The sequence below is a fragment of the Lycium barbarum genome, chromosome 7, assembly GCF_019175385.1.
Source record: "Lycium barbarum isolate Lr01 chromosome 7, ASM1917538v2, whole genome shotgun sequence".
NCBI lineage: Eukaryota > Viridiplantae > Streptophyta > Magnoliopsida > Solanales > Solanaceae > Lycium > Lycium barbarum.
In genome coordinates this window covers 82039610-82066874 of record NC_083343.1, presented here as the reverse complement: position 1 = coordinate 82066874, position 27265 = coordinate 82039610, and the positions used below count along the sequence as shown (strand labels likewise).

The 27265-nt window shown below is 39.1% G+C and overlaps 1 protein-coding gene and 1 long non-coding RNA gene across 6 annotated transcripts; one reads left to right on the top strand and one right to left on the bottom strand.

Annotated features, from left to right (window-relative positions):
* Nucleotides 1-1394: 1394 nt before the first annotated feature.
* On the bottom strand, nucleotides 1395-22356 carry LOC132603500 (uncharacterized). Of its 4 annotated transcripts, XR_009568351.1 has the most exons (9): nucleotides 21838-22356; nucleotides 21312-21404; nucleotides 21045-21075; nucleotides 19728-19930; nucleotides 19430-19574; nucleotides 9522-9592; nucleotides 2693-2750; nucleotides 2129-2330; nucleotides 1395-1964 (listed from the first exon to the last, which is right to left on the bottom strand). It is a non-coding gene; the product is annotated as an uncharacterized LOC132603500 (long non-coding RNA). The 4 variants fall into 4 exon arrangements; XR_009568353.1 differs by lacking the exon at nucleotides 2129-2330 and having other exon boundaries at nucleotides 1404-1964; nucleotides 21838-22337; XR_009568352.1 differs by lacking the exons at nucleotides 1395-1964; nucleotides 2129-2330; nucleotides 2693-2750; nucleotides 9522-9592 and adding an exon at nucleotides 18651-18833 and having other exon boundaries at nucleotides 19430-19621; nucleotides 21838-22349.
* On the top strand, nucleotides 17735-27265 carry LOC132603499 (uncharacterized). Of its 2 annotated transcripts, XM_060316600.1 has the most exons (6): nucleotides 17735-18466; nucleotides 22457-22571; nucleotides 23364-24167; nucleotides 24253-24399; nucleotides 25064-26044; nucleotides 26412-27265. In XM_060316600.1, the coding sequence occupies exons 3-5, from the start codon at nucleotides 24165-24167 to the stop codon at nucleotides 25451-25453; spliced, it is 540 nt and encodes a 179-aa protein (XP_060172583.1). In that variant the 5' UTR covers nucleotides 17735-18466; nucleotides 22457-22571; nucleotides 23364-24164; the 3' UTR covers nucleotides 25454-26044; nucleotides 26412-27265. The 2 variants fall into 2 exon arrangements, with proteins under 2 accessions (XP_060172583.1, XP_060172582.1); XM_060316599.1 differs by lacking the exons at nucleotides 17735-18466; nucleotides 22457-22571; nucleotides 23364-24167; nucleotides 24253-24399 and having other exon boundaries at nucleotides 25474-26044.

Genomic DNA, 27265 nt, shown 5'->3' with positions numbered 1-27265 from the left:
TAGCATGACTCACGAAGTCTAAGTGCCACTCGTCCCGGATCTTTGTCCAAAAGACAGACCGAACCCCGGATCTTTGCCCACGGGGGGTTCTCACCGGCACCACGTTGGGGGGACCCGCGGAGTACATTCACTAACAATGATTTCGAAACTAACATCGGATATCGGCCATGTAACAATGATTTCGAAATTGATCATCGGACATCGGCCATCTCACGTCACTCAAGTAAAAGAGTTTTATCAATTTCACTCAATCAATGATTTCGAGATAAACATCGGATATCGGCTATCTCACGTCACATAAGTAAAACTGAGCCCAGCTCATCAAGTGTTTCATCAAATATTATCAATATCTCAATATTATATCATGAAAAATGAGAGTGCGTGCAATGCATGAATCACATCAATAATCATGCTCAATATCATAAGTACCAATGATGGGTACGCCAACAATATATCTGAATCAAAAATACCAATAGTGGGTGTGCCAATAATATAACCGAATCACCAGTACCAACAATGGGTATGCAAATAATATAACCGAATCACAAGAACCAACAGTGGGTACGCCAACAACATATCCAAGTACAAATATCAACAATGGGTATGTTAATTATATCACAATCGAGATGATGAAACATAATCCAATATCTACCAAATACTCATGGCACCAAGCCGGCATAATAGAACAATCAATCACACATAACGGGGTGGCTAGTTCCACCACACAACAGGGCCCAACCTAAGGTAATATCCAACCCAACTTCATACCCGAAAGTTCACATGCTGTCTCTGACAATATAATCTAAATATGTGCTTTGCTACACGAAGTCTCACCAAGGGTAAGCCATAACCTACTTGGATGGCCGAACTGCAACACCAACAACTCACTCCTTTGCCTTGCCCTTCCGCTGAACCTCAGGACCAAAGTAGTCTAAGCATAATCGAAATCTAGATTAGAAATCACGAAGAATGATACTAATATTGTTACTATTCATTTTAGGTCAATTCCAACCCTGGAAATTAGGGAAACGGGCCCACAAAGGCAAAACGGGAAATTCTGAAGCAAAATATCAAATTAAGCACTAGGTGATCATAACCCAACCACTAATGATTTAACTCAAAGATTAGCCTAATTTATGATTTCAAGCAAAACTCCCAATTTTGGTATAAACCCTAAGTCGTTGATTTCGAAATTCAAAGCTAGAAGTGGAAGGTATATGATTAATAAGCTTAGATTAGTCAAAATCTAACATAAACATGATCAATTTCCTCATACATGGGCCTAAGGAAAAGTTCATCCAAACCCTCCTTCAACTTCCATCACTAAGGGGTTATTAAAGGGAAGGGGGGAAATCTAGGATGATTGTGATTAAAGAAGAGTAAAGGAATAGGCAAGATTTACCTCCAAGAATGTCTCATAAATATCTCCAAGAAATGTTCCCCAAAGCTCTAATTTCGAAATGAGAAATAATGAGGGTCTAAGGCTTATTTAAATCACACTTAATGAAATTACCTGACCCGTCACCGCCACGACGGTAGCGGGGCCGCTACAACGCCCTTAAGGCTGCCATAGCGATCTGACAAGCTGTCACGACCTAACTAGGGGCCATGACGGGTACCCGGAGCTGACTACCGAGCACCACCCATTATGCCAGTTATCATACCCAACCTAAACATACATAATCTCCAATGCAATACATATACACATATATATAAGCTCTCACGGAGGAAAAATAGTGTATATATAACAATATACATTGGGGTGATCATAAGACATCTACTACCCACACATATATATCTACGAGCCTCTACTACAATACTGAGACATAAGGACGGGACAGGACCCTGCCATGCCCAAATATATACACAAAAGAATGCATCAATGACTGGCACCTCCGGAGTAGGGAAGTGCTCCTGTGCAAGCTGATCTGGCTCCTAAGGATCTGGACAGTCCCCCTGTCTACCTGTGGGCATGAACACAAACGTCCAAAAAGAAAAGGACGTTAGTATGAACAATGTACTGAGTATGCAAGGCATACATGGTAACATAATAAGGAAATAGAGAATGCATGGGAAGAAAAGATAACTGTAACTGCCTGCCTCTTGAGGCGGAATCATGCATGCTTACCTTTTACCTTTATAACATATCGCACACACATAAATAAGTTGTCCGAAACAATAACATCATTAGCCCGCGTCTGAAGTAATCATGTCACGCCGCCCACCAGTGGTGTCATGTCCGGCCAAATAGGCACGGTGTTATCATAAGTCGCCCGCCTTAGCGGTGTCATGCCCAGCCAGCTAGGCGTGGTGTTATCATACATATATACCTATCATGAAGCATGCATAAGAGCTCAAGTAACCACTGTAACTTTATCGGAGTGACGTAAGGTCTGTAACCTCCGACTACATTATGGAACATCATGATCGTCATGTCTCACCTTGAAGAAACTAGCACTGTGAGGTCAGGCTATCAACAATGAATAGTATCAAGGAATCGTGTAAAGATCATTAACATCATAATAGCATCAACTCATTATCGTGGAACATATTTCATCTATATCTAGAAGGAAACTTTTAATACTCTTTAGCTTTCATCTTTTGAAATGTAAGAATGTCATGGGAATTACCGGAAAGGAGTTACAATATATATAAGAATCATGCCTTTGAAGGAAGGGATAGCCTTACATACCTTTATATCTCTTCAACTCTATCATCGAATTGTGTGCCTCTCAAGCTTGCGATTCTACCTTCAAGAGAATTCGTACTAAAATTAGGTAATTGAAGACATACTTAAGCTTAAGCTAAAGCGACTAAGAGCTAACGAAAATTGGGCAATATCCCCTTCGTTTCAACAAATTTATACAACTGTAACAATTCCCAAATAGCAATAGCAACATCCACAATATCTAAATCAATGATCTTCACCGAGCTATACATCATTCAATTCTCACAATTCTATTTCAAAGTCATCTATAACCATAGCTACAATACAACACCACATTCATCCTCATGTAATGCTTATTTAACATCGTTTATATCATTTATAACAAGATCATACTCACAACATGTCAAGAACTATAATTCAAGTCATGTCATAACTTAAGAATATTACTATTTCCTTATTTTCACTCCATATCCTCCTCCCTTCCATAATCTACGTCTTTTAACCTCTCAATACTCTTAATAACATGAATTGAACATAAAACTTACCTTTGATGATGTAGGAATAAACTTTGGATGAAGATTCTTCACTTGAAGAAACTCCAACTTCAATTTCAAAGGAAATCTTGGCTTCCACAAACCTTAGTGGGCATCCACACCCTTGATTCTACTAATTTATGATGATTATTCTTTAATACCTCTTAGATTTGTGATAATATGACATGGAGAGTATTCTAGAGTTTTCAAGACTGTGAGAAAAGTGAAATCTGAAAATTGTGGACTAGGGTCGTGTATTTATAGCTGAGCTGGAAGATTCCAGATTGGTGGTTCGACGGTCAGCTTGATGGTCATGTCGACGTATCGACTGTCCGTCGACTTGTTCCGTCGACCTGCTTCTGCAGATCAGAAGTTGCAGAGTCATATTGACGGCAGAGATCGACGGCTCGTCGACGTGTTGATGATCCGTCGACGTATCTCGTTGATCTGCTTCTGCAGAGCAGAATTTTCAGAACATTGCGATGGTGCATGTTGACGGTCCGTCGACATGATCGACGGTCCGTCGATAATGTCTGATGTCTGCAGACTTCCCCGAATCTATTCATCCTGCGTCGGTTCAATCCGTTCAACTTCTAATCCTGTAATATACCTGGAATACCTGCTAGTACCTCCATACATGTGGTAAAATACTTAACATCTCAATACTCGGGTACAAATCTCCATTTCAAGGCATACTCAACTAGGAAGCCGTAAGTTTTTTCCTACCATGAAAACGAGAGGTGTAACATTCTCCCCCCTTAAGAACATTCGTCCCCGAATGTTAAGTTCTCAGGAATTCTACAGAATTTTCGCCAGAGTTTCCCCTGTAATATGGCACTACCATTTGTTCACAACAGTCCACAATAACATCGCCTCACAGGGCTACAATACAATGGCAAGAAAATATGGCCACACATGACCAAAAGTATTTAAAAGAAAGCATTTCATACCTTATGCTAATGGCATCTCATCTTGAACCTCTTCTGCGGGTGGGAACAATTGCGGTTACTTCGACTTCATGTTTTCTTCCGCTTCCCAAGTCAATTCCTCCCGGTTGTTGTTTCTCTATAAGACCTTGATTGAAGCTACCTCTTTGTTCTTAAGCTTCCGCACCTGCCTATCTAATATGGCTATAGGCACCTCTTCATAAGCCAACTTCTCTGTAACTTGAATATCATTCACTGGCACGATTCTAGCTGGATCTCCAACACATTTGCAAAGCATTGACATATGAAAGACTGGGTGGACTGATTCAAGTTCTGAAGGTAAGTCCAGTTCATAAGCTACTTGGCCGATCCTGCGGACTACCTTATAGGGTCCAATATATCGAGGACTCAATTTTCCCTTCTTGACAAATCTCATCAAGCCTTTCATCGGTGATACCTTCAGGAATACCCAATCATCTACTTGGAATTCTATGTCTCGCCGACGGTTGTCTGCATAAGATTTCTGGCGACTTTGGGCTGTCAACAATCGATCTCGGATAACCGTGTCTTTTCCACTGCTTGTTGGATCAACTCCGGACCTATTAGTTGTACCCCTCCTACTTCAAACCATCCAATTGGAGACCTACACTTCCTTTTATACAGGGCTTCATACGGGGCCATCTGGATACTGGAATGATAGTTGCTGTTGTATGCAAATTCAATGAGAGTTAAGTGGTCATCCCATCTACCACTGAAATCTAGCACACGCCTATAACATATCTTTCAAGGTCTGAATAGTGCGTTCGGCTTGCCCATCGATTTGTGGATGAAACGCTATGCTGAGTCTCACTTGAGTTCCCAATCCTTCTTGAAAAGACTTCCAGAATTTGGCAGTAAATTGTGCTCCTTTATCTGTGATAATAGATACTGGGACACCAAGAATTCGCACTATCTCCTTAAGATATAACCTTGCATAATCTTCTGCTGAATATGTGGTTCTGACCGGAAGAAAATGAGCCGATTTCGTGAGTCTGTCAATAATTACCCATAAGGAGTCATACTTGCGCCGGGAATGAGGAAAACCTACAATGAAATCCATGTTGATCAGTTCCCATTTCAAGGGCTTGTAACAATCCTCCTAGCTTCTGATGCTCAATTTTCACTTGTTGGAAATTTGGACATTGAGCTATAAATTCGGCTATGTCCTTCTTCATTCCATCCCACCAATATATTAGCTTAAGATCATGATACATCTTTGTCGATCCTGGTTGAATGGAATACCGAGAATAATGAGCTTCTTCTAGAATCTGATGACGTAGTCCTGCCACATCTGGCACATGCAGTCTGCCTCGATACTTGAGAACTCCATCTGCAGAAACTTCAAATGGTGACTTCTCTTTCTCCGGAAATGTATCCCTATAGTGACTCAACTGGGGATCTTCATATTGGCGCTCTCGCACCTCCATGTCTAAGGATGAGACAGCTGGGTTGTGAATACCAACTCCTGCATCGCCTGAATCAATTAGACGAACTCCGAGGCTAGCTAACTGGTGATGTTCATGGATTAATTCTTTCTTCTCAGGTTGAATGTCACGTAAACTGCCCATCAATTTGCGGCTAAGAGCATCGGCCACCACATTTGCCTTTCCCGAAAGATATAGTATACTCACATCATAGTCCTTCAATAGCTCTAACCACCGCCTCTATCGTAAATTCAACTCCTTTTGCTTGAAAATGTACTGAAGGCTCTTATGATCTGTATAAATATCAATTTGAACGCCATAAAAATAGTGTCTCCATATTTTTATAGCATGAATAACCACTGCTAATTCCAGATCATGAGTCAGGTAGTTCTTCTCATGTATCCTCAACTGCCTGGAAGCATAGCCGATGAACTTACCGTGCTACATCAATACACAGCCCAATCCAACACCGGAGGCATCACAATAAACAACATAGCCTTCTGACCCTTCTGGAAGTGTCAAGACTGGGGCCGAAGTCAACCTATCTTTCAATTCCTGGAAACCGCGCTCGCAAGCATCGGTCCACTGAAATTTTACTGATTTCTGAGTTAGCTTCGTCAATGGTGCAGAAATAGAAGAAAACGCTTCCACAAATCTCCTATAATAACCTGCGAACCCTAAAAAGCTTCGAACCTCTATAGGCGTTGTAGGCCTCGGCCAAATCTTCACAGCCTCAATCTTTTGAGTATCTACACGAATACCATCAGCTGAGATAATATGGCCCAGAAAAGTCATAGAATTCAGCCAGAACTCACATTTTTAAAATTTGGCATATAGTTCACGAGTCCGAAGAATTCCAAGGACAGTACGTAGATGATTCGTATGCTCTGCTTCCGACCAAGAATATTCTAGAATATCATCTATAAACACGATTAAAAATAGATCTAGACAAGTCCTGAATACATTATTCATCAAATTCATGAACACCGCTGGGGCATTTGTCAACCCGAATGACATTACTCGGAATTCATAATGACCATATCTGGTTGTGAAAGCTGTCTTCGGAATATCTTCTTCTCTAACTCTCACTTGATGATAACCCGATCTCAGATCTATTTTGGAAAACCACTTGGCACCTTGTAATCGATCAAATAAATCGTCGATTCTCGGAAGTGGATATTTATTCTTTATCGTCACCCTGTTCAACTACCTATAATCGATGCACATTCGTAAAGAACTATCTTTCTTTCTCACAAATAAGATAGGTGCTCCCCATAGCGATGAACTGGGTCTAATGAATCCCTTCTCAAGCAAATCTTTCAATTGCGCCTTTAGCTCTTTCAATTCTGCAGGAGCCATTCTGTAGAGAGGAATATATATGGGTTTGGTATCCGACAACACATCGATAGTGAAATCAATCTCTCGTTCCGGTGGAAGGCTTGGAAGTTCATCCGGAAATAGGTCCAGAAATTCATTTACTACCGGGACGGATTGAAGAGTCGGCGGCTTTGCTTCGGTGTCATGTACTCGGACTAAATGATAGATGTAGCCTTTTGCGATCATCTTCCTCGCTTTGAGACAGGAAATAAACCTACCTCTTGGAGATGATGTGTTACCCTTTCATTCAAGCATTGGTTCGCCTGCAAAATTAGAACTGAACTATTTTGGTTCTACAATCCACATTGGCATAACAGAAGGCTAAGCAATCCATGCCCATAATAGCATCGAAATCTAACATTTCCAGTTCAACCAAATTAACTCTAGTTTGACGATCACATACCACAATCACATAATTTTTATACACTTGTCTAGTTATTACTGGATTACTAATCCGAGTAGATACCTCGAAAGGTTTAATTGGCTCGGGTTTCACACCAATACGGCCAGCAATATATGGAGTAATATAAGACAGTGTACAACCCGAATCAATCAATGCATAAATGTCATAAGAGAATATGGATAGTATACATGTAACCACATCCGGGGAGGACTCAAGATCCTAACGTCCGGCTAAAGCATAAATACGGGGCTGGGTGCCACCTGAACTGGATGCTCCCCCTCTGCCTCTACCATGGCCTGCTGGGGTCTGGGGAGTCTACTCTACTGGGCACACAGACGAGGAAGAACCAGCTATTGATCCCATAGGCTGAATCCCAACTCTACCTCCCATCGACGGCAATCACGCATCATGTGCCCAACCTGACCACAGGCATAGCAAGCTTCTGAGCCCTAATGACACAGACCCGGATGTTACTTCCTACACTGGCAGCATCGTGGAACTGGTGGCCTCTTCCGACTATAATCACTTCCAAACTGGGAACCCGAAACTCTCGAGCTCTGTCCCTGACCTGAATAAATGGGGCGGTCAAATATCCTACCCGCAAATCAAGGAGGTGCACTAGTCGCGGACTGACCCGAATACCTGGAATACTGTTGCTGACCCCCTCTATGCTCACTACTAGTAAATCTGTCCCTCTTACTCTGCCCTCTGTCAGCATCACGCTCACCCCTCTGCGGCTGTTGCTGTTCTTCTAGATTTTGAGCTTGGGCCTGAACACGGGAAATGTCCATCCCCTCCTGTAATGAAGCTGTCAAGCAATCTTTGAGTAAATGTGGCCCTAAGCGACTCATAAATCTATGTGTTCTATCTCCTATATCGGCTACCATAGTGGGAGCATCCTGGGCCAATGAATTAAAACAAAGGTTATACTCACGAGCACTTATTCTTCCTTGCTTTAGGTTTAGAAACCTGTCAGGTCGGGCCCTTCGAACCTCGGGCAGCAAATAGTGACGAAGGAAAGAAACTACAAATTCCTGCCAAACCGGGAGAGATGCACTTTCCTTCCTTGAAGCTACCCTATTATTATACCATAGAACTTCCACATCACGGAGCCTATAAGATGCCAACTTCATAGATTCGGTATCGGAGGGATGGATGATTTTCAACGTCCTCAACATTTCATCTATAAAACCTTACGGGTCTTCATCCGGATTCGACCCGAAATATTCTGGAGGATTTAAACTCATGAAATCACAGGCTCTAGCACTAGTAGCCCTGTCATCCGGACCTGCACTCTGCCGCTGAGACTGGGTGGCAATCAGCTATGTCAACAACTGAATAGCCTCGGTCATATGTTAACCCGAAGCACCCGGTGGTGGAGGTACTGGAGCTCGAGCTGGAGCCCCCTCGTGCTCCTCCGAAACGGGCAGAGTGTGAGAGGTGTGAGATGGAGCCTCATTATGGGACTCACCCTCCTCTACATGTACCGACGACTCTTGTTCAACCCGTCTTCCAGCCGCAGTCTTGCCCTTTTGGGCGGCTATTGCTTTTCTTTTTACCGGCATCGCTGAAATCATAGCGCACAATTAGAAAAGATGAAATCTTATAACATAGCTCTATCGCACAATCTAATAAGAAGAAAAATGGTCATTTTTCCTAAATGCCCCACAGCCTCTCATTTATAAGTGTGGCGCGCTTCAAACCCATAAAAAGGGTTTATTGGACACGGCTCGTAGACACACCCTAAGACAGAACTGCTCTGATACTATTTTCGTCACGACCCGACTAGGGGCCATGACGGGTACCCAGAGCTGACTACCGAGCAGCACCCATTATGCCAGTTATCATACCCAACTAGAACACACATAATCTCTAAGGCAATACATATACACACACACGAATATATATATATATATATATATATATATATATATATATATATATATATATATATATATATATATATATATATAAGCTCTCACGGCGGCAAAATGGTGTATATATAACAATATACCTTGGGGTGATCATAAGACATCTACTACACACACATATGTATCTACGAGCCTCTACTAAAATACTGAGACATATGGACGGGACACGACCCCGCCATGCCCAAATATATACACAAAAGAATGCATCAATGACTGGCACCTCCGGAGTAGGGAAATGCTCCCGTGCAAGCTGATCTAGCTCGTAAGGATCTGGACCCTCCACCTGTCTACCTGTGGGCATGAACACAACATCTAAAAAGAAAAGGACATCAATACGAACAATGTACTGAGTATGCAAGGCATACATGGTAACATAATAAGGAAATATAGAATATATAGGAAGAAAAGATAACTGTAACTACCTGCCTTTTGAGGCGGAATCATGCATGCTTACTTTTTACCTTTATAATATATCGCACACACATACATAAGTTGTCCGAATTAATAACATCATTAGCCCGCGTCTGGGGTAATCATGTCACGCCGCCCACCGCTGGGGTCATGTCCGGCAAAATAGGCACGGTGTTATCATAAGCCGCCCGCCTTAGCGGTGTCATGCCCGGCCATCCAGGCGCGGTGTTATCATACATATATACCTATCATGAAGCATGCATAAGAGATCAAGTAACCACTGTAACTCTATCGGAGTCACGTAAGGTCGGTAACCTCCGATTACATTATGGAACATCATGATCGTCATGTCTAATCTTGAAAGAACTAGCGAAGGTGAGGCTATCAATAATGAATAGTATCAAGGAATCGTGTAAAGATCATTAACATCCTAATAGCATCATCCCATTATCGTGGAACATATTTCATCTATATCTCGTAGGAAACTTTTAATACTCTTTAGCTTTCATCTTTTGAAATGTAAGAAGGTCATGGGAATTACCGGAAAGGAGTTACAATATATATAAGAATCATGCCATTGAAGAAGGGCTAGCCTTACATACCTTTGTATCTCTTCAACTCTATCGTCTAATTGTGTGCCTCTCAAGCTTGCGATTCTACCTTCAAGAGAATTCGTACTAAGATTAGGTAATTGAAGACATACTTAAGCTTAAGCTAAAGCAACTAAGAGCTAACGAAAATTGGGCAATATCCCCTTCATTTCAGCAACTTTCTCCAACTGTAACAATTCCCAAATAGCAATAGCAACATCCACAATATTGAAATTAATGATCTTCACGGAGCTATACATCATTCAATTCTCACAATTCTATTTCAAAGTCATCCATAACCATAGCTACAATACAACACCACATTCATCCTCATATAATGCTTCTTAACATCGTTTATATCATTTATAACAAGATCATACTCACAACATGTCAAGAACTATAATTCAAGTCAAGTCATAACTCAAGAATATTACTATTTCCATATTTGCACTCCATATCCTCCTCCCTTCCATAATCTAAGTCTTTTAACCTCTCAATACTCTTAATAACATGAATTGAACATAAAACTTACCTTTGATGATGTAGGAATAAACTTTGGATGAAGATTCTTCACTTGAAGAAACTCCAACTTCAATTTCAAAGGAAATTTTGGCTTCCACAAACCCTAGTGGGCATCCACACCCTTGATTCTACTAATTTATGATGGTTATTCTTTAATCCCTCTTGGATTTGTGATAATATGACATGGAGTGTATTCTATAGTTTTCAGGACTGAGAGAAAAGTGAAATCTGAAAATTATGGACTAGGGTCGTGTATTTATAGCTGGGGCTGGAAGATTCCAGATTGGCGGTTCGACGGTCACGTCGACGTGTTGACTGTCCGTCGACCTGCTTCTGCAGATAAGAAGTTGCAGAGTCATATTGACGGCGGAGATCGACGGCTCGCCGACGTGTCGACGGTCCGTTGACGTATCTCGTCGATCTACTTCTGCAGAGCAGAATTTTCAGAACATTGTGACGGTGCATGTTGACGGTCTGTCGATAATGTCTGATGTCTACAGACTTCCCTGAATCTGGTCAGCCTACGTCGGTTCAATCCGTTCAATTTTTAATCGTATAATATACCTGGAATACCTGCTAGTACCTCCATACACGATGTAAAATACTTAGCATCTCAATACTCGGGTACAAATCTCCATTTCAAGGCATACTCAACTAGGAAACTGTAAGTTTTTTTCCTACCATGAAAACGAGAGGTGTAACGCCAGCAATATACGTGGCCGCCCCTGCGGCCAACACACCGCAAAAGCGGTGCCGCCATAGCGGGCACCAGGTACCAGAATCTCCCAATTTTTTTAAGTCTTCAGTCGAAATCCCGGGCCCTTCCCGAGGCCATCTGCTCACAAACCATACATACAGACCCACACAAAAATACGCTACGAACGCGCTCGTGGCCTTGAAATTACCAACAGAGGCCTCATTGACCGAGTCAACCCCAGACGCCTTAGTTCTAATTTCCAACCCAAGTTCCAAAACGCATCCAAGTGCTTTGGGAACCGAACCAAATGTCCACTGAAGTTCTAAACGACCATCCGGACCTCTCCGAATCGACGGAATTTCAAAAAAGGTTCGTTTACGCAAAAGTCAACCTTGGGTCAACTATTTATTCACTTTAAGCCTATATCTCGTAAAAGTTGTTTGAATTCGATCTAGACACCTCAGGAAGCGTGCCAATGGTCCCCTCGGGTCAAAAGTGAGCTAATCAATGCTCGGGAATGGGCGAAATGCCAAAAAGGCTATAACGACCGGTTCAGTCGTTACAATTACGCATTAAAGTCATTATCTTAGCTTCTTTTCCACTTTTCGACTAGCATTTAGGAGTGATGAGTACCAAACGTACAAAAAAAGACAGACTCACAATCAAAGAGACAGAAAATACAGACTTTATACCCCACTCATAGATCCATAGGATCATACTATCTACCAGCTAGTGCCCAAAACAAGGCATTCAGACTGACTATACAATTTAAATTGCACAAGTTCCCATAACATGTCACCGGTACCGATACAAGTGCTCGTCACCTCACGAGTATCAGGACCCCCTTATTATCCTCGTTACATCCTCTTATTTAGTTCAATTTATCAACCATAATGCTTAAGTTAGAGTTTAAGTTAGAGTTTACAGGCTCAACATGCCTGGTAAGAAGTCCAGCCAAATCACAATAGAGCCTTGCCCTTTCATAGAGCTACTGAACAATCCAATCTGCTCAAATATAGATTAAGCGTAAGAATATGAAACAAACAATGCCCATATTACCTTATAGAAGATTTGGGTCCAAAAAGTCAGCCCTTAGACCCTGTTCCAAACCCCAAAGGTCAATTTCACAATTTTATTGGAAAACGGTTTCAATATGGTCTAATTAGTATTCTGGGAAGTCATACGAATCCGTTGATACCCATAATAGAATTCTTTAAATAACAACAACAACAACAACAATAACATACCCAATGAATCCCACAATGTGGGGTCTAGGGAGGGTATAGTGTACGCAGACCTTACCTGTACCTTAGGTAGGGAGGCTGTTTCCGGAAGACCCCCGACTCAAGAAAAGGCATAGGAAAGGTTAGATATGGGCAAACAATTCAAAGCAATTATGAAAATTAAAATAACGAAAGTGAATAAGCCATGATAAACCATTCTGTGCAAACAGATACTCGCAAAAATTAAGGGACAAGAAACTAAAAGTCAATGCAGCTACTTAGAAGAAAGGATAAAGGCGACTACCTACTAGCTCTCTACCTTGATCTAAGTCCTTCATACCCTCCTATCTAAGGTCATGTGCTCGGTAAGCTGGAGATGCGCCATGCCCTTTCTAATCACCTCTCCCCAATACTTCTTCGGCCTACCTCTACCTTTTCTAAAACCGTCCATAGCCAGCCTCTCGCACCTCCGCACTAGGGCATTTGCGTCTCTTCGCATCACATGCCCAAACCATCTCAGCCTCACTTCCGGCATCTTTTCCTCTATCGAGGCTACTCCTACTTTGTCTCGGATAACTTCATTCCTAATCCTATCGCTCCTAGTGTTCCCACACATCCATCGCAGCATTCTCATTTCCACCACTTTCATCTTCTGAACTTGAGACTTCTTGACTGGCCAACACTCCATCCCATACAACATAGTCGGTCTAACCACCACTTTGTAGTACTTGCCTTAAAGTTTTGGTGGCACCTTCTTGTCGCACAACACTCCAGAGGCAAGCCTCCATTTCATCCACCCTGCACCAATACGATGTGTGACGTCATCATCAATCTCCCCATTTCCTTGTATAATAGACCCAAGATACTTGAAACTATCTATCTTCTGTATGACCTGGGTGCCAAGCTTCACTTCCACGTCTGCCTCATGCACTACATCACTAAACTTGCACTCCAAGTACTCCATCTTGGTCCTATTCAACTTGAACCCTTTAGACTCTAAGGTTTGTCTCCAAAGCTCCAGCTTAACATTAACTCCGCTGCGAGTCTCGTCAATCAAGACTATGTCATCCGCGAATAACATAGACCATGGCACCTCACCTTGAATTTGGCGCAATAGCATTCTTTAAATCCAAACCCAAAACGTCACCCAAAATTAGATTCTGAGCCATGAAGGGCAAAATAAGAAATTCGTCCCAAAATCAGTTTATCCAAGATTTATAGAGTCCATAACTCAAAAGTCAGCCAAAACTATCATCATTTTCATGCTCAATTGAAAGAATCTTAGTCTTTTAAGTTAGGGTTCCAAAACCCATAATTCCCCTTCCTAAATCATGATCACCAGAACCAGCACAAAAATCTGATTTTTGACTCAACTACTCCGAAATCCCAAGACTCAACCGGAACCTCTCAGATACAAACCATATATGCTACTGTACATAAAACATGCTACGAGCTCACCCGTGCACTCGGAATTTCAAAAAGAGATCTTTTTGACTTGGTCAACCCCTAAAGCCCAAAAACCAACTTTCCAATCAAAAGACCAAAATGCCCCCAAGACCCTCGAGAACTTAACCAAATGTACAACCAGCATATATTCGATGTTCTGGAGCTAATGGAACCGACGAAATTCCCAAAATGACACAATTTCCACTTATGTTGACTTTGGTCAACCCAACACTTATGAAATGCCAAAACTCTCATTTTCTGACTCAAACCACATACGATTTCCTCAGGAGTTGCGCCACCCTTCCCCACAAATCAAATACACTCTAACAAAGCTACGGGGAAGGTCGAAAGGGGTAAAATGGTCAAAAGTGCTAAAATGACCTAACGGGTCGTTACATCATCCACCACTTAAACACATGTTCATCCTCGAACATGAAAGAAAAGAAATATACTAGAGTTACCAAAAAGGTAGGGATATCTAATCCACAAATCCGTCTACCCAAAATAGCAACCGCCCTTCCTCAAAAATCATATTCTAATCAAGTAACACTGAAACCCACTGAATCATACGAGAAGCATCTGAATAGTACTTCTAGAATAGGGAAAGTGAAACACAAGGTGAACACCCGACAACTTGGAGGCAAAGCCAAACTTGTAGGCTACCTTACCAATACACTGACGAGTCTTAAAAAGACCAAAGCATTTAGGACTCAATCTGCCCTTCTTCCCAAACCTCATCACCCCTTTCAAAAGTGAACCCTTCAACAAAACCGGCTCAATATCCATAACCTCTAAAGCACGAAGCTTCCAATTTGCATAACTATTTTGTCTACATCTGGGCTGTGAGAAATCTCCGTTGAAATGTCTCAACTCTATCCAAAGAAAATCTCGTAACAAGTCTGCACCACAAGGCATAACCTCAAACGCATCGAGCCAACCAATCGGAGATTGACATCTCCTACCCTACGGTAGGGCTGCATATCGGTCGGTTCGGTTCGGGTTTCAAAATTATCGGTTTAACTTATCGGTTATCGGTTTGTAGACATGTTAAACCGTTAAAGAACCGTTAAAATATCGGTTAATGGGTTATCGGTTAATCGGTTGTTGTATGTTATCGGTTCGGTTATCGGTTTAACCGTTAAGATTTCACACAACAAAAAAATGGCTTGACCACTTTGTACAAGCAAAATCATGCACAGAGAACTACTTCTTGTACCAAGATCTCAGAATAATCTTAAATTGCATTTACTACTACAAGAAATTTAATGATTTGTTACTGCTCTATCATACTCAAAACATTGCTGCATCGTGTGGGCACTAGGCAGCAGCGACAAAGGCAAAACCATCAATGGAGCTTGCATAATTAAATTTGCATAATGACCCAAACTGTTAGGTGATGTGTCAATTATATCTTTGTAAATTGAAGTGCATATTTCATTCAGATTAGGGGTTTGCTTCCTCTTGTTAGAGTACTCTAATGGTTCCTGTTGTAATTGAATGGGTAAGACGTAAGAGAGGCTTGAGACTTAAAGAGAGGCAGAGAGGCTGTTTTATGAAATGAAATGAAGTAACCCTAATTGTAGTGTAAGTGACTTAATATATATGAAAGGGTAGAAGTGTAATTAATTAAATTGTTATCGGGTTATCGGGTAACCTGTTAACAAAAATGGTCAACCCGCGACCCGACCCAATAAGCCAATAACCCAAAAACACCACCCGGTACCCGAACCGGTAATCCATTAACCCGAACCATTAACCCAATAACCCAATAATCGGTTCGGGTTATTGGTTTAACCGTTAACATGCACAGCCCTACCCTACGGAGCCTCGGATGATGATAATCATTGTAAGCAAACCCCGCAAAAGGCAAAATTAATCCCAATCACCACCAAAATCTATCACGCATGTATGAAACATATACTCAAGGGCCCGAATAGTCAGCTCGGACGGATAATCAAATTGAGGGTGGAATGCTATACTAAGCTCCACCTAAGAACCCAACTCCTTCCGCATAGGACACCAAAAATGAGGACTAAGTCTGAAGTAATAGAAATGTGCACCCCAAGCAAACAAACCAACTCTAGGATGTAAATTCTAGCCAATTTCTCTGAATTGCAAGTAGTCTAAATCGATTTGAGATGAGCCAACTTATTCTAAGGGTCCACCATAACCCAGGTGGCATCAAAATTGTCCCAATAACCATGAAAATCTTACCACAAAGTCCAAGCAATTCTCTTGCTCACTTAATCTGTCAAACCTTCCTAAGTTAGCTCAAAAGTCTAATCCTTTTACATTTGACCAGTTCCACTCGAGATACCCGATTTGATTATAACCAAAACCCTGAACGCAATATGTTAATTCCACAATTATCATTGTGGTAGCCACAATCCTCTATCTGAAGTCATAACCCATTGTCAAACTGCACCCGCAAGGTACCTCAGTCTCACTTATCTTCCTACCTCACCTTCCAAAGTCATTCCTAGTCCTAGGAACCCGTAGAAATCATGTAGTCACACCCCCAAGTCCAAGTCATGACTCCATTTGACCAGAAAAATAATTTGTGCTTATACTGAGTGTTGACACCTAATTTTTGACCTCCCATAATTTATTTTAATTATCCAAAATCCTTGGATATCAAACGGAGTGAAATGTGCATTTTTACAAGTCAAAATGATTTTATAAAATTATTTCGATAATATTTTGCCATTTCATTTGGCAAAATACCTTCAATAGTATTATAAATCATTTACACATTTTTTATAATTAATATGGAGCATTTACCAAATTCAATCAATAAGATAATTTAAAACAATTATTCAGTTAATAATTGGAATTATTGAAGATCAATTAGTAAGCATTTTACTCCAATTAATTCAAGAAATCTGATTAAATAAATGAATTATTCATTTTACCCCTCAATTCTTAATTTTTACATATTCAATGTGCATTTATACAATTTATTAGAGTTAGTCATAGTTAATCAAGTGTTGAATTACGGTTAATTCCATAAATTGTCTACTATATGGTTAATTGGGGCCACAATTGAAATAGCCAATTCCCATGGCTAAGATTAATTAAGGTCATTATTGCAAAATTAGCCTCTAATTGTTCTGTTTAGTTTAATTCTGGCCTTAATTGGAATAGTCAATTTCATGATTTAAGCCAATTAAGGTCATCATTGCAAAACTGGTTTAATTGTTTGATTAGGCTAAAGATGGTCATATTTGTAATAACCACTTTCATGGGTTAAGTCAATTAAGGTCACAATTGCAATGTAAGTCTTACATAATTAGTTGTGTCTATTAGTCTGATTAATTAAGTTAACTAGTTTAATCTGGCCATAATTGAAATGTTTAATTAATAAACACTTTCAATTTTTGATTATTTTTTAAAATTAGCATGTTATATATATATATACACATGTATACTCATGTATATAAGTATACACATATCAAGCCCATCTCTATTTCTCTTATTTTGGCCGAGTTCAGCCCAAAATAGAGACCAGACCTAGCCCAACATGAAAAAGATATAAGGCCGGGCTTATAAGCCAAACGACCCCTTTGGCCATTTCTCGGTTCGACGAAGGGTTCATGTGAAACCCTAGCGCCGCCAAGAGATGGTCGTCTCTCTCCTGCATCATCTACGCCATTTTTGGCAAAGTAGCAGTGTACGACACCTTTTTCAGCTTCTGCATATCCGGATCGAGCAAGATATTTAATGCTCCGTCCCCTTTCACCAAAACTACAATCAAACACAGTATAATCATCCTCTCTCTTCTACTTTTTCTGTAAATCAATGGTCCTTGACTATTTTTTATTTAATGGGTTTTGTTGTATTGCGATTTTGAACCTACATATGCTATTGGTTCATGAAGAAACATATGGATTGACCTCGTTTGGGTCAAATCCAACCCTTCATACGTTTGTGGGATTGAATCTTAGCCGTTGAGCGTGGTCTTGAAAGAGCAAATCACAGATTTGCCAAAGTCCCACATCGGTTGAAGTAAGGGTTTGTCTCAAAATAGGGGTTCTTTATATAAAGAACCCCCAATTCACATTGTTAAAAGACCTTGGGGGACAGAGAATATTACTTGAATATTCACAAAAACTTGAAATACCTAAGGTTTTAGTGACTTTTGCTTGAAACCTTTAATTTTTCGAGTTAGTTTAAGTTTTAAAAGGTTTGTTTTGTTTTTTGGGTGTGTGGATGGGTTGATGGAGTGGAGGAGTGAAGATTCCAAGTTCATTCTCGATCAAGGCTACGCAAACAAGAGGTAAATCTTCTCTCTTTTAGTTACTAGATGATAATAGCCCATACACGCACGAGCCCAATATTTACCTATATGTATCAGTGTGAAGTTGATTTTCATTTTGAATGAAGTTTTAAAAGTTATGATTACTCAAGTGTTGATTTGAAATTGTGAACGGAAGTAGGTCTAAGCTTATCACAGCGCAATATAATATAAAGTGAAGAAAATACTGCATTGCTGAAGCATATTGTTCACATCGTACATTTATATACATTCATCATTGTACTGTTTACATAGACAAAGCTTATATTGGCATTGACAATCATCTTGTTCTTAGCAGTTCTCATTGTAGTTAGTTGTAGTTCTGTTGTTGCCGTAGTTGACAAAATATCTGTAGAGATTGAACTTCATATATTACTAATACATATAAGATGTTTAAGGAAAACAGTATTAAATGCAAAAGCTCAGAGTAAAACAAAACGTAGTTGAAAGCCTGATTCAGAAAAGGAAATCCCATTAGAGATACACCTGGAAGAATAAAATGTTTTTCCATCCAAATATATCTCTAATTTTTTACCATCCACATTTGATGTCCTAAAAAATGAGATTCATTTGAAGAAAGTGCATTTTTTCTTCAAGGATATACCACTGGTTTGTCCGAGTATCTAAGAAGCCATCAACACTAATAGGAGTAGAATTAGCGAGAACTATATAGTAGAACCCAAGTATATGAGCAACTAAAAAAAATAGAAAGGTATCTACCATGCAAAAGGGTGGAGACACAAGTTATTTAAAGGACAATATAACCAACATGGTGCCTAAAACACTTGTCAACAGTTGTATAAACTCCTATCCATAGGACAGGATGTTGAAATTTAGATGGAATAAAAGTCACCCCGCACAAAGCTCTTTGTTAAAATAGAAGTGTGTAAATGGAGATAGTAGAATGAGTAGTAGTAGTAGAGTTGGATTAATTGTTTGACGTACCTTTTTAAAGCACGTGCGTCACATATATCCTTTTTGTTTCTTCAATTTAGCTTTCGGAAAGGGCAGTGCAGGTTTCTCGAAAGATAATATCTTGAGCTTTAGCCTGCTTCAAAAACTATCTGCGTGGAGGGAATATTCCTCATAGCTGCATAAAGCAATAGTTTCGAGTTCTAAGTAATTGTTTCGAGTTTTCTGCGAGAGAAGTAACAAAAGTTTTGCTATAAAGGCATCCAATTTCTTTGAAACTATTCCAAATCAGTAGAATCAAGATAAGAATCAAGAATATATCATCGATCACCTTATTGCCAATCAAAGCTATGGTTGTCCAGAATAGCAACCGCTAGTATAGAACTTTTCCACTCACATATACTTCAATCCAGCTTTCAGAAAAGGCAGTGCAGCTTTCCAAAAAGAAATTATCTTGAGATTTAGCCTTCTTCAAAAACTGCCTTCATGGTGGGAATATTCCTCATAGCTGCATAAGCAATAGTTTCGAGTTTTCTGCGAGAAAAGTAATAAAAGTTTTGCTATAAAGGCATCCAAATTCTCTGAAACTATTCCAAACCAGTAGAATCAAGATAAGAATCAAGAATATACCATCGATCACATTATTTCCAATGAAACTATGGTTGTCCAGAGTAGCAAGTATAGAACATTTTAACTCACATATAGGTAAACTTCATTCAAAAAATAACTTGGGAGGATTTTATCCATTAGTGCAAACAACAACCAGTTTTCCACATTGGTTACTGAATGGATACAATGGAGCTGCAATCCTTTTAACAGAAAAAATTTTCTTCAGCAAAAATGGATCCATGCTATAGTGTTCTCCAATACACGGAACCAAATGAAGAGCCAAAAAGAGAATGTGTTAATCAGACTAACAATTGTGAACTGAAAATGGTATTATTATAAATAATTTTTGGTATTTAGAAAATATAGTCACTGCATCACCACAAAATAATAACCACATATCTACTTTAGGTGTTACACTATGCAGCAAAAATTAACAGTTGTCTATTATATACATAACAGGAAATGTTGCTTAGCTCCGAGGAACAAAGTCTAATATATAATCCTACAGTTCAATCCCAATGTAAACCACACATGATTTCTTATTGAGTATGTTGTAGTTTGTTCATTTCACAAAGGTTCTACTAGCGCTTTTGTATCAATTTTCATTCAGCCAGAATAATTTATTCCTTTCAAATCGCAATTATAAAATTCGTAATCTGTTCATGCAGAATAAAAATTGCTCCGCTACTTGCAGACCCAATATACTAACCCTTTAATATGGACGCATGGAATACCAATAACTAGAATTAGAGCTTTGGAGTTCCAATGCTCAATATTACTACCGAAGGAAAGGTTAATATTATGTTGTCCTCACCTATAGAAAATACTTTTAATTCTCTTTGAATGAAATTGTCCTGTTCATTGTTCCCCTTAATTTGTTTATTCTTTCTTAGTTCTTATACAGGAAAAAGCAACTATCAAGATTATGTTGAAAGCATATCAAATGATAAAAGTACATATGCTAAGAGAGGATAAGTCCAAACTGCAAAGAGGCTCATGAAGATTAATAGTCAAAAACATTATATAAAAGAGAACATACCTCCAAAGTCTTTCTTTTTTCTCAGGCTATTCTGCAGAAAAAAAAAACCATCATTCTGACCGCGAGCGGAAAACAATTATCAAGTTCACTCAAGTAAAAAACTTAAAAGGATGAGCACCAATCTCCCAAAAAAAACAACCCCCAGTTAAAAAACTATTGTTACGGACTCGAAATGCCAACTTAGGATTCAGCGAAAGCTTGCACACAAATATATATAACGATAAGTGACAAATCTATATGAAGGAGGAAGGGAAGAGAAAATAGTACCTGAAAGCATGGTCAGAAAGAAGAAAAGAAGATAATAAGTAGGACACATCGATAAGAAGCAGGGAAATGACATGAATCTCCAAGCACATGTACCTGCTCGAACGCAGGAAGAACAGCTTAGTAGTTTGAAACAAACAAATATGCACTATTATTAGTATCAAATAGAGATCCATGTAATGTGAAAAAAATTCATTAACGAGAACGTTATAATGCAAAGATATCGCATGGCGCAAAAAAATTCAAAAATAGAGCTTCGCCTTAAATTTGTGAAATTAAACTGGATTAAATACAGAGTTTTGTATATATTTAAGGAGATTTAACCAATTTTTGAGTTATGAAATTGGGGATTTTTTATTTTAAAAAGAAAAAATTCCTGCAGAAAATATGGATTGAAAGTTAGGCTTCAACAATCCAAACAAGAATGCAACTGTTTGAACAACAAATAGAATACAACATGCACATGACGAATTGTCGAAACAACAATATAAAAATTGAATAAACTAAATGGTCGACATGCTATTTTTACCATTCATAGATGTCAAACAACTTTCTAGAAATAAAGCAAGACACTTCAACATAAAATCGTCCATTTCAATCTCTTATGTGGTCGACCTCCCAATCTCTTGAGAGTATATGGAGTGATTGGAATCATCGAAACTGCTAAACTAATGGAACAGAGATCTTAGATGGCACAGAGATAGTAATTAATGAAATCAAGATCTCAAGAAAAAATTATAAGAACGAAGACAACATAACCGGAGAATTGGGCGAGATGAGGATTTTGAGAGAGAGGGGAAAATGCAGTACTGTGTCAACTATGTCGATATGTTGGCAGGAATTACCGCCATTGTGATTTCACTGTTCTAGAATAGATTAGATTAGGAAGAAAGTGGGAAGAATAAACTGACGGTGACAAAAAAAGTCTACTAATGACAAATGATGACAAGTTTGACCAGTCAAGGTCAAACTTGTCTTAACAATGTGATTAAGTTAAATGGGGACATAATTATATTTTTTTAAACTTATAATTTTTTACAAAATACACAAAAGCCCACACAAATTATACAAAATCTTCTTCCAACCCACCCCACGACCCCAACTTCACTTCATTTTATTTTATTTTTAAAAAAAAGATAGTTCCTCAGGCGGAAAAGCAAGAAAAACCCGGTGACCACCCCCACCATTGTTGTTGCTGCTCGTTTCCTCTTCAAAATCACAGTTCTTCCTCGTCGCTGCTGCTGCTTCTCTATTCATTCTCAGGTAAAGTTTTTCTTTCACTTGGTTCAAAAGTTAGAATTTTGAAATCAGAGTGTGAAAATGACGATTTTGGTTAGAGAAGATGAAGAACATGGGTTTGTCTTGAATGTTGTTTGTTTTGTTGTAGTTTGGGGTATTTGTTACACTTGTTAGGGTTTGTGAGTTTGTAAATAGTGATTGTGGTTGTGAAATTATGATTTTTGGTGCTGTTTTTGTTCTTCTGCTTGTTGTTTCAAAAAAAGAGGCTTGCAATTTTATTGGTGTTTCCCAACAACTGAGGTTACCTGTTGCAGCAAATTCAACACTTGTTTGACAGTTTCAAACATCTACTTAGGTTGCATGGATAAAAACCCCTATTTGGTGTATTTTGTTTAAGTTGTGAGTGAGATTTGTGATGGTTGTGTGTTTGTAGTGAAATATAGATGTTTTCGAGTTAAATTTAGATGTTTTTGCTGTTGTTGTTGCTGTCATGGTATGGTTTAGGAAAAGTTTTGATAAAACCAAAACAATTATTGAGGTTTTTGCAGCAACTGAAGCAGTTGTTGCAGCATATTAATAAGCTGTTGTAAAAAATCAAAACAGTTGCTAAGCTGTTGCTACTATTTTTCTATTTCCAACAGCTTAAGATTCTGCTGCAACAAGTAGTAAGTTGTTGCAACAACTTCATATTTTTTTTGCAACATATTCTTAATCTGTTGCAACAACTGATTACTTGTTGCAACATATTCCTTTTCCCTTTTTGCTTTGAATGTTACACTAATCAATTAAAACTGTTTTTCTATCTCCTGTGTGTAGATAAAATGGCTCCAGTTAAAAGAAAAGGAGAGAAACCAACTGAGGGAGAAAGTAAAAGAGCCAAAGTGCAAACACAATTAGATGAACTTGTGACTGCTATTTGTCAATCAACAAATCTAAAGGAAAGAGTTAGTGAAACTGGGGCTTCAGAAAGAGAGGAAACCTACAAAACCTCTGTTGGGCATGAAGAAGAAAATGATAAAAATGAACAAAGTGAAGAACAACAAGAAGATAAAGAAGATGAAAGAGATGATGAAGTAGACAAAGATGAAGAAACTACAGAATAAAGTGAAAAAGATTATTTGTGATAGAAAGGATGAGGTTTGGATCAATTACTGTGGCATGCAGGTTTGTTTTGGCATGAAGGAGTTTGCCATAGTTACCGGATTGATATGTCATCCTTGTGAGCCTCTTTCTACTGTTGTATTAATCAAGCCAGCCCGGACTCCCAAGTCAGCCAAGAAAGCAAAGGGTTCCAAAGTTAAGAATGATGTCTCTTTGATAGACTTAGTGCGAAAGAGCTACAATTAGAAGAAATTGTTGGAAGATTTGGAGTCTAAAACTTTCTCAAAAAAGCACAAGGAGGCACTGTGCTTAGTTTGGTTTGTGCACAGTGTTCTTTGGGCAAGAGACGTAAATACCAATGTACTGCTTGGATTGATTAAACTTGTTGAGGACTATGATGCCTTCAACAACTATTCCTGGGGTTTTAAAAGCTTTAGCTTGACTGTTGAATATTTGATTAAGGAATTGAAGCCAACGGGGAAGATACTTAACCTATATGGCTTCCCTTGGGCTTTCATGGTAAACTTTCTTCAATGTTTTATCTTTTTTGTTGTTGTTGTATTTCAATCACTATTCTGATTTTTGATGGCATCATTTTTTCTAGGCTTGGGCATTTGATGACATTCCTCACCTCAGGCATCAAGTCAAGGAATACTCCAAAGAAGTTACCTATTCAAGAATTCTTAGATGGCTCACTGCTAGGAACAACACAAAATTGAGTGTTGACCTTTTTAACCCCCCTAACGAAGCTGTAAGCATTAGAACACATTCACATAGAATAAACTTAACTTCTGTAAGCTTAAATAATTTACAGCAAATAACTAGTTGTTGCAACAACTTTTGTAATCTGCTACAACAAAACATGCATCTATTGCAACAAGTCATGAATCTGTTGGACAATGCCCAACAAATGATTAACTTGTTGCAACAAGTTACCCAATAGATGAATCTGTTATAACATCCAACTAGTTTTTTACAATAGAGGAGTAACCTGCTACAACAAGTTACCCATCTGTTGGAAAATGTCCAACAGATGATAAACATGTTGCAACAAGTTGCCAATATGTTGGACAACGTCCAACAAGTACCACAGCAGTTGCAACAGATCACTTTATTTGCTAATCTGATAACTTCTGAATCTGTTACATTAAGTTTTTACAACAAGTACAATAATCTGTTGCAATAAGTTATTAATCTTTTGGACAATATCTAATAGATGAGTAACCTACTGCAACAAGTTACCCATCTGTTGGAAAATGTCCAACAGATAAGAAACCTGCTGCAACAACTTACCTATCTGTTGGAAAATGTCCAACAGATGTGTAACCTTTTGCAACAACCTGATAACTTGTTTTAAATAGGTTTTGCTTTTTATGATTTAACACCATTTTGATATATCTACTTTCTTGTGCTAGGTTGTGAACCCATGGCTTGTCCCGACAATAAGAGAGTTGGAGACGCCATGCCTTGTCACCTTTTTGCCCATAGAATCTATGCCTGACAGATTGATTGATAGGCTTAAAGGGGAATTGGCTAGAGTGACAGCCCTCGCTAGGGTTGATGATGTTGTTGCTGATGGTGGTGGTCTTGTTGCTGGTTGTGATGTTGTTGTTGATACTGGTGGTGATGTTGTTGTTGATGCTATTAGTGGTGCTGATATTGTTGGTGGTGTTGTTCAACCTGTTGATGTTGTTGTTGTTGGTGGTGGTGGTGGTGTTGGTAATGATATCCCAGCAAGTATTGTTGGGGAAAAATTAAGAGATGATCGTAATGATGTCCCGGCAAGTATTGCTGGGGAAAATTAAGAGATGATGATATTGATATTGGTGGATTTACTCCAGTTGCTGGATTGAGTGGTTTTTTCGGATTTGGTGGTAATTTTAGTGGTGGTGGATTGAGTGGTAGAAGATTTGCTGATGTTGGTGCTGGTACCTCTAAGGTGCCTCATGTGCTTGTGAGTGCACCACTTGCAAGGATAAAATGGATAATTTGATTAGAAAGGTGGAAGAATTTGTGCAGGCCTAAGAAGCCACAAACACTTCTATGCAGAGGTTGATATCCAAGAGGGGTATCAATCCATCAAAGAACCTTTCCTCACCTTATACTCCTGTTCATTTTAGAGGAGGAGCAAAGCAATTGCCAAGGCACTTGCATCAGTTAGATCAAGGAAACCTGTTGCTACTCCCAGTAAGTCAATCGAGACTCCTCTTCTTGATGTTGGGCCAAAAGTGCTAAAGAATGTGGACATTTTCAAGCCTGTACAAGCCCAAAGAAAGAAAAAAGTTGAGACTGCAATCAAAGCCAAAAAGAGTGGGAAAACTATGTACTCAATGCATAAATTTTGAGCCCTAGACTTTAAGGCTTTGACAAGCATGGAAATTTGGTGGGAGGATTGGGTAAGTTTCAACACTTGTATATATCTATCTAATTCAGTATGTTGTTGCAACAAGCAGATAATGTGTTGCAACAAGTTAACTAGCAGTTGCAATAGGTCCTTTATTTTGTTGAATCTATTGCAGCAAGTTAACTAGCTGTTGCAACAAGTAGATAATCTGTTGTAACAAGTTAACTAGCTGTTGCAACAGGTCCTTTATTTTTTTGAATCTGTTGCAGCAAGTTAACTAGCTATTGCAACAAGTACATAATCTGTTTCAACAAGTTAACTAGTTGTTGCAACAGGTCCTTTATTTTGTTGAATTTGTTGCAACAAGTTACTTATTTTTTTACAACAAGTAACTAACTGTTTTACTACTTTTACTTTAGTATGTAGATGAAGTCCTGCTTCTAATGCGTATGAGGCAAATCAATTTTCCTGAGAAATATGATTCCATTGACATAATCCTGGACCTCAACTTTTACAACAACATTCTCAAGAGGTACACAGAGTTGACAAATGAGACTACAGATCCGAGTGTCGTGCCTATGGAGGTTAGACTTGCTGAATTCAAGTGGGATGATGAAGTGGTAGATTATTGTAGAGGTGTTAGACCCTACCCGGGTGGCTGCTCGTGGGCTGGTGCAAAGAGGGTTTTTACAGTGATGAATATTGAGGTCACACATTTTGTCACTCTCGAGTTCAATATTGAAGAGGGAGTGGTAAATGTGTATGACTGCAACGTTCCTGTCTACTCAGATGATGCTTTCTTTTGTTTCATGCAGCCGGTAATGGAATTGTGGCTCAAGTTACTGAAACAGAGTGGCATGTTCGCACACTTGCCTGCAAAGTTACTCAATGAACTGTGGGAATTTAATAGGCTAAAGAATCTCCCCCGCAATGTCACTAGTAGGGTATGTCATTCATGGTCAATTGCTTTTATGGAGGCTTTGCTTACCAGCACAACTGTGACAAAACCCGAAAGTCTAATCAGCAACAACTCTGTGTGGAGGATGCAATGGAGATAGGCATTAGGTGTCATTGAAAAGGTGTTGGAGCCCTAAGATGGGCTGATAAACAATTTATTAATTTTGCATTTTTTGGAGCCCAAATGTGGCCTGTTGAACAATTTAAGTATATATTAGGTGTTTTTTGATGACATTATGTAATTTAAGTATATATTAGGTGTTCAGTACCTTTCTAAGACATTTTGTTAAGTATATATTAGGTGTTCAGTATTTAA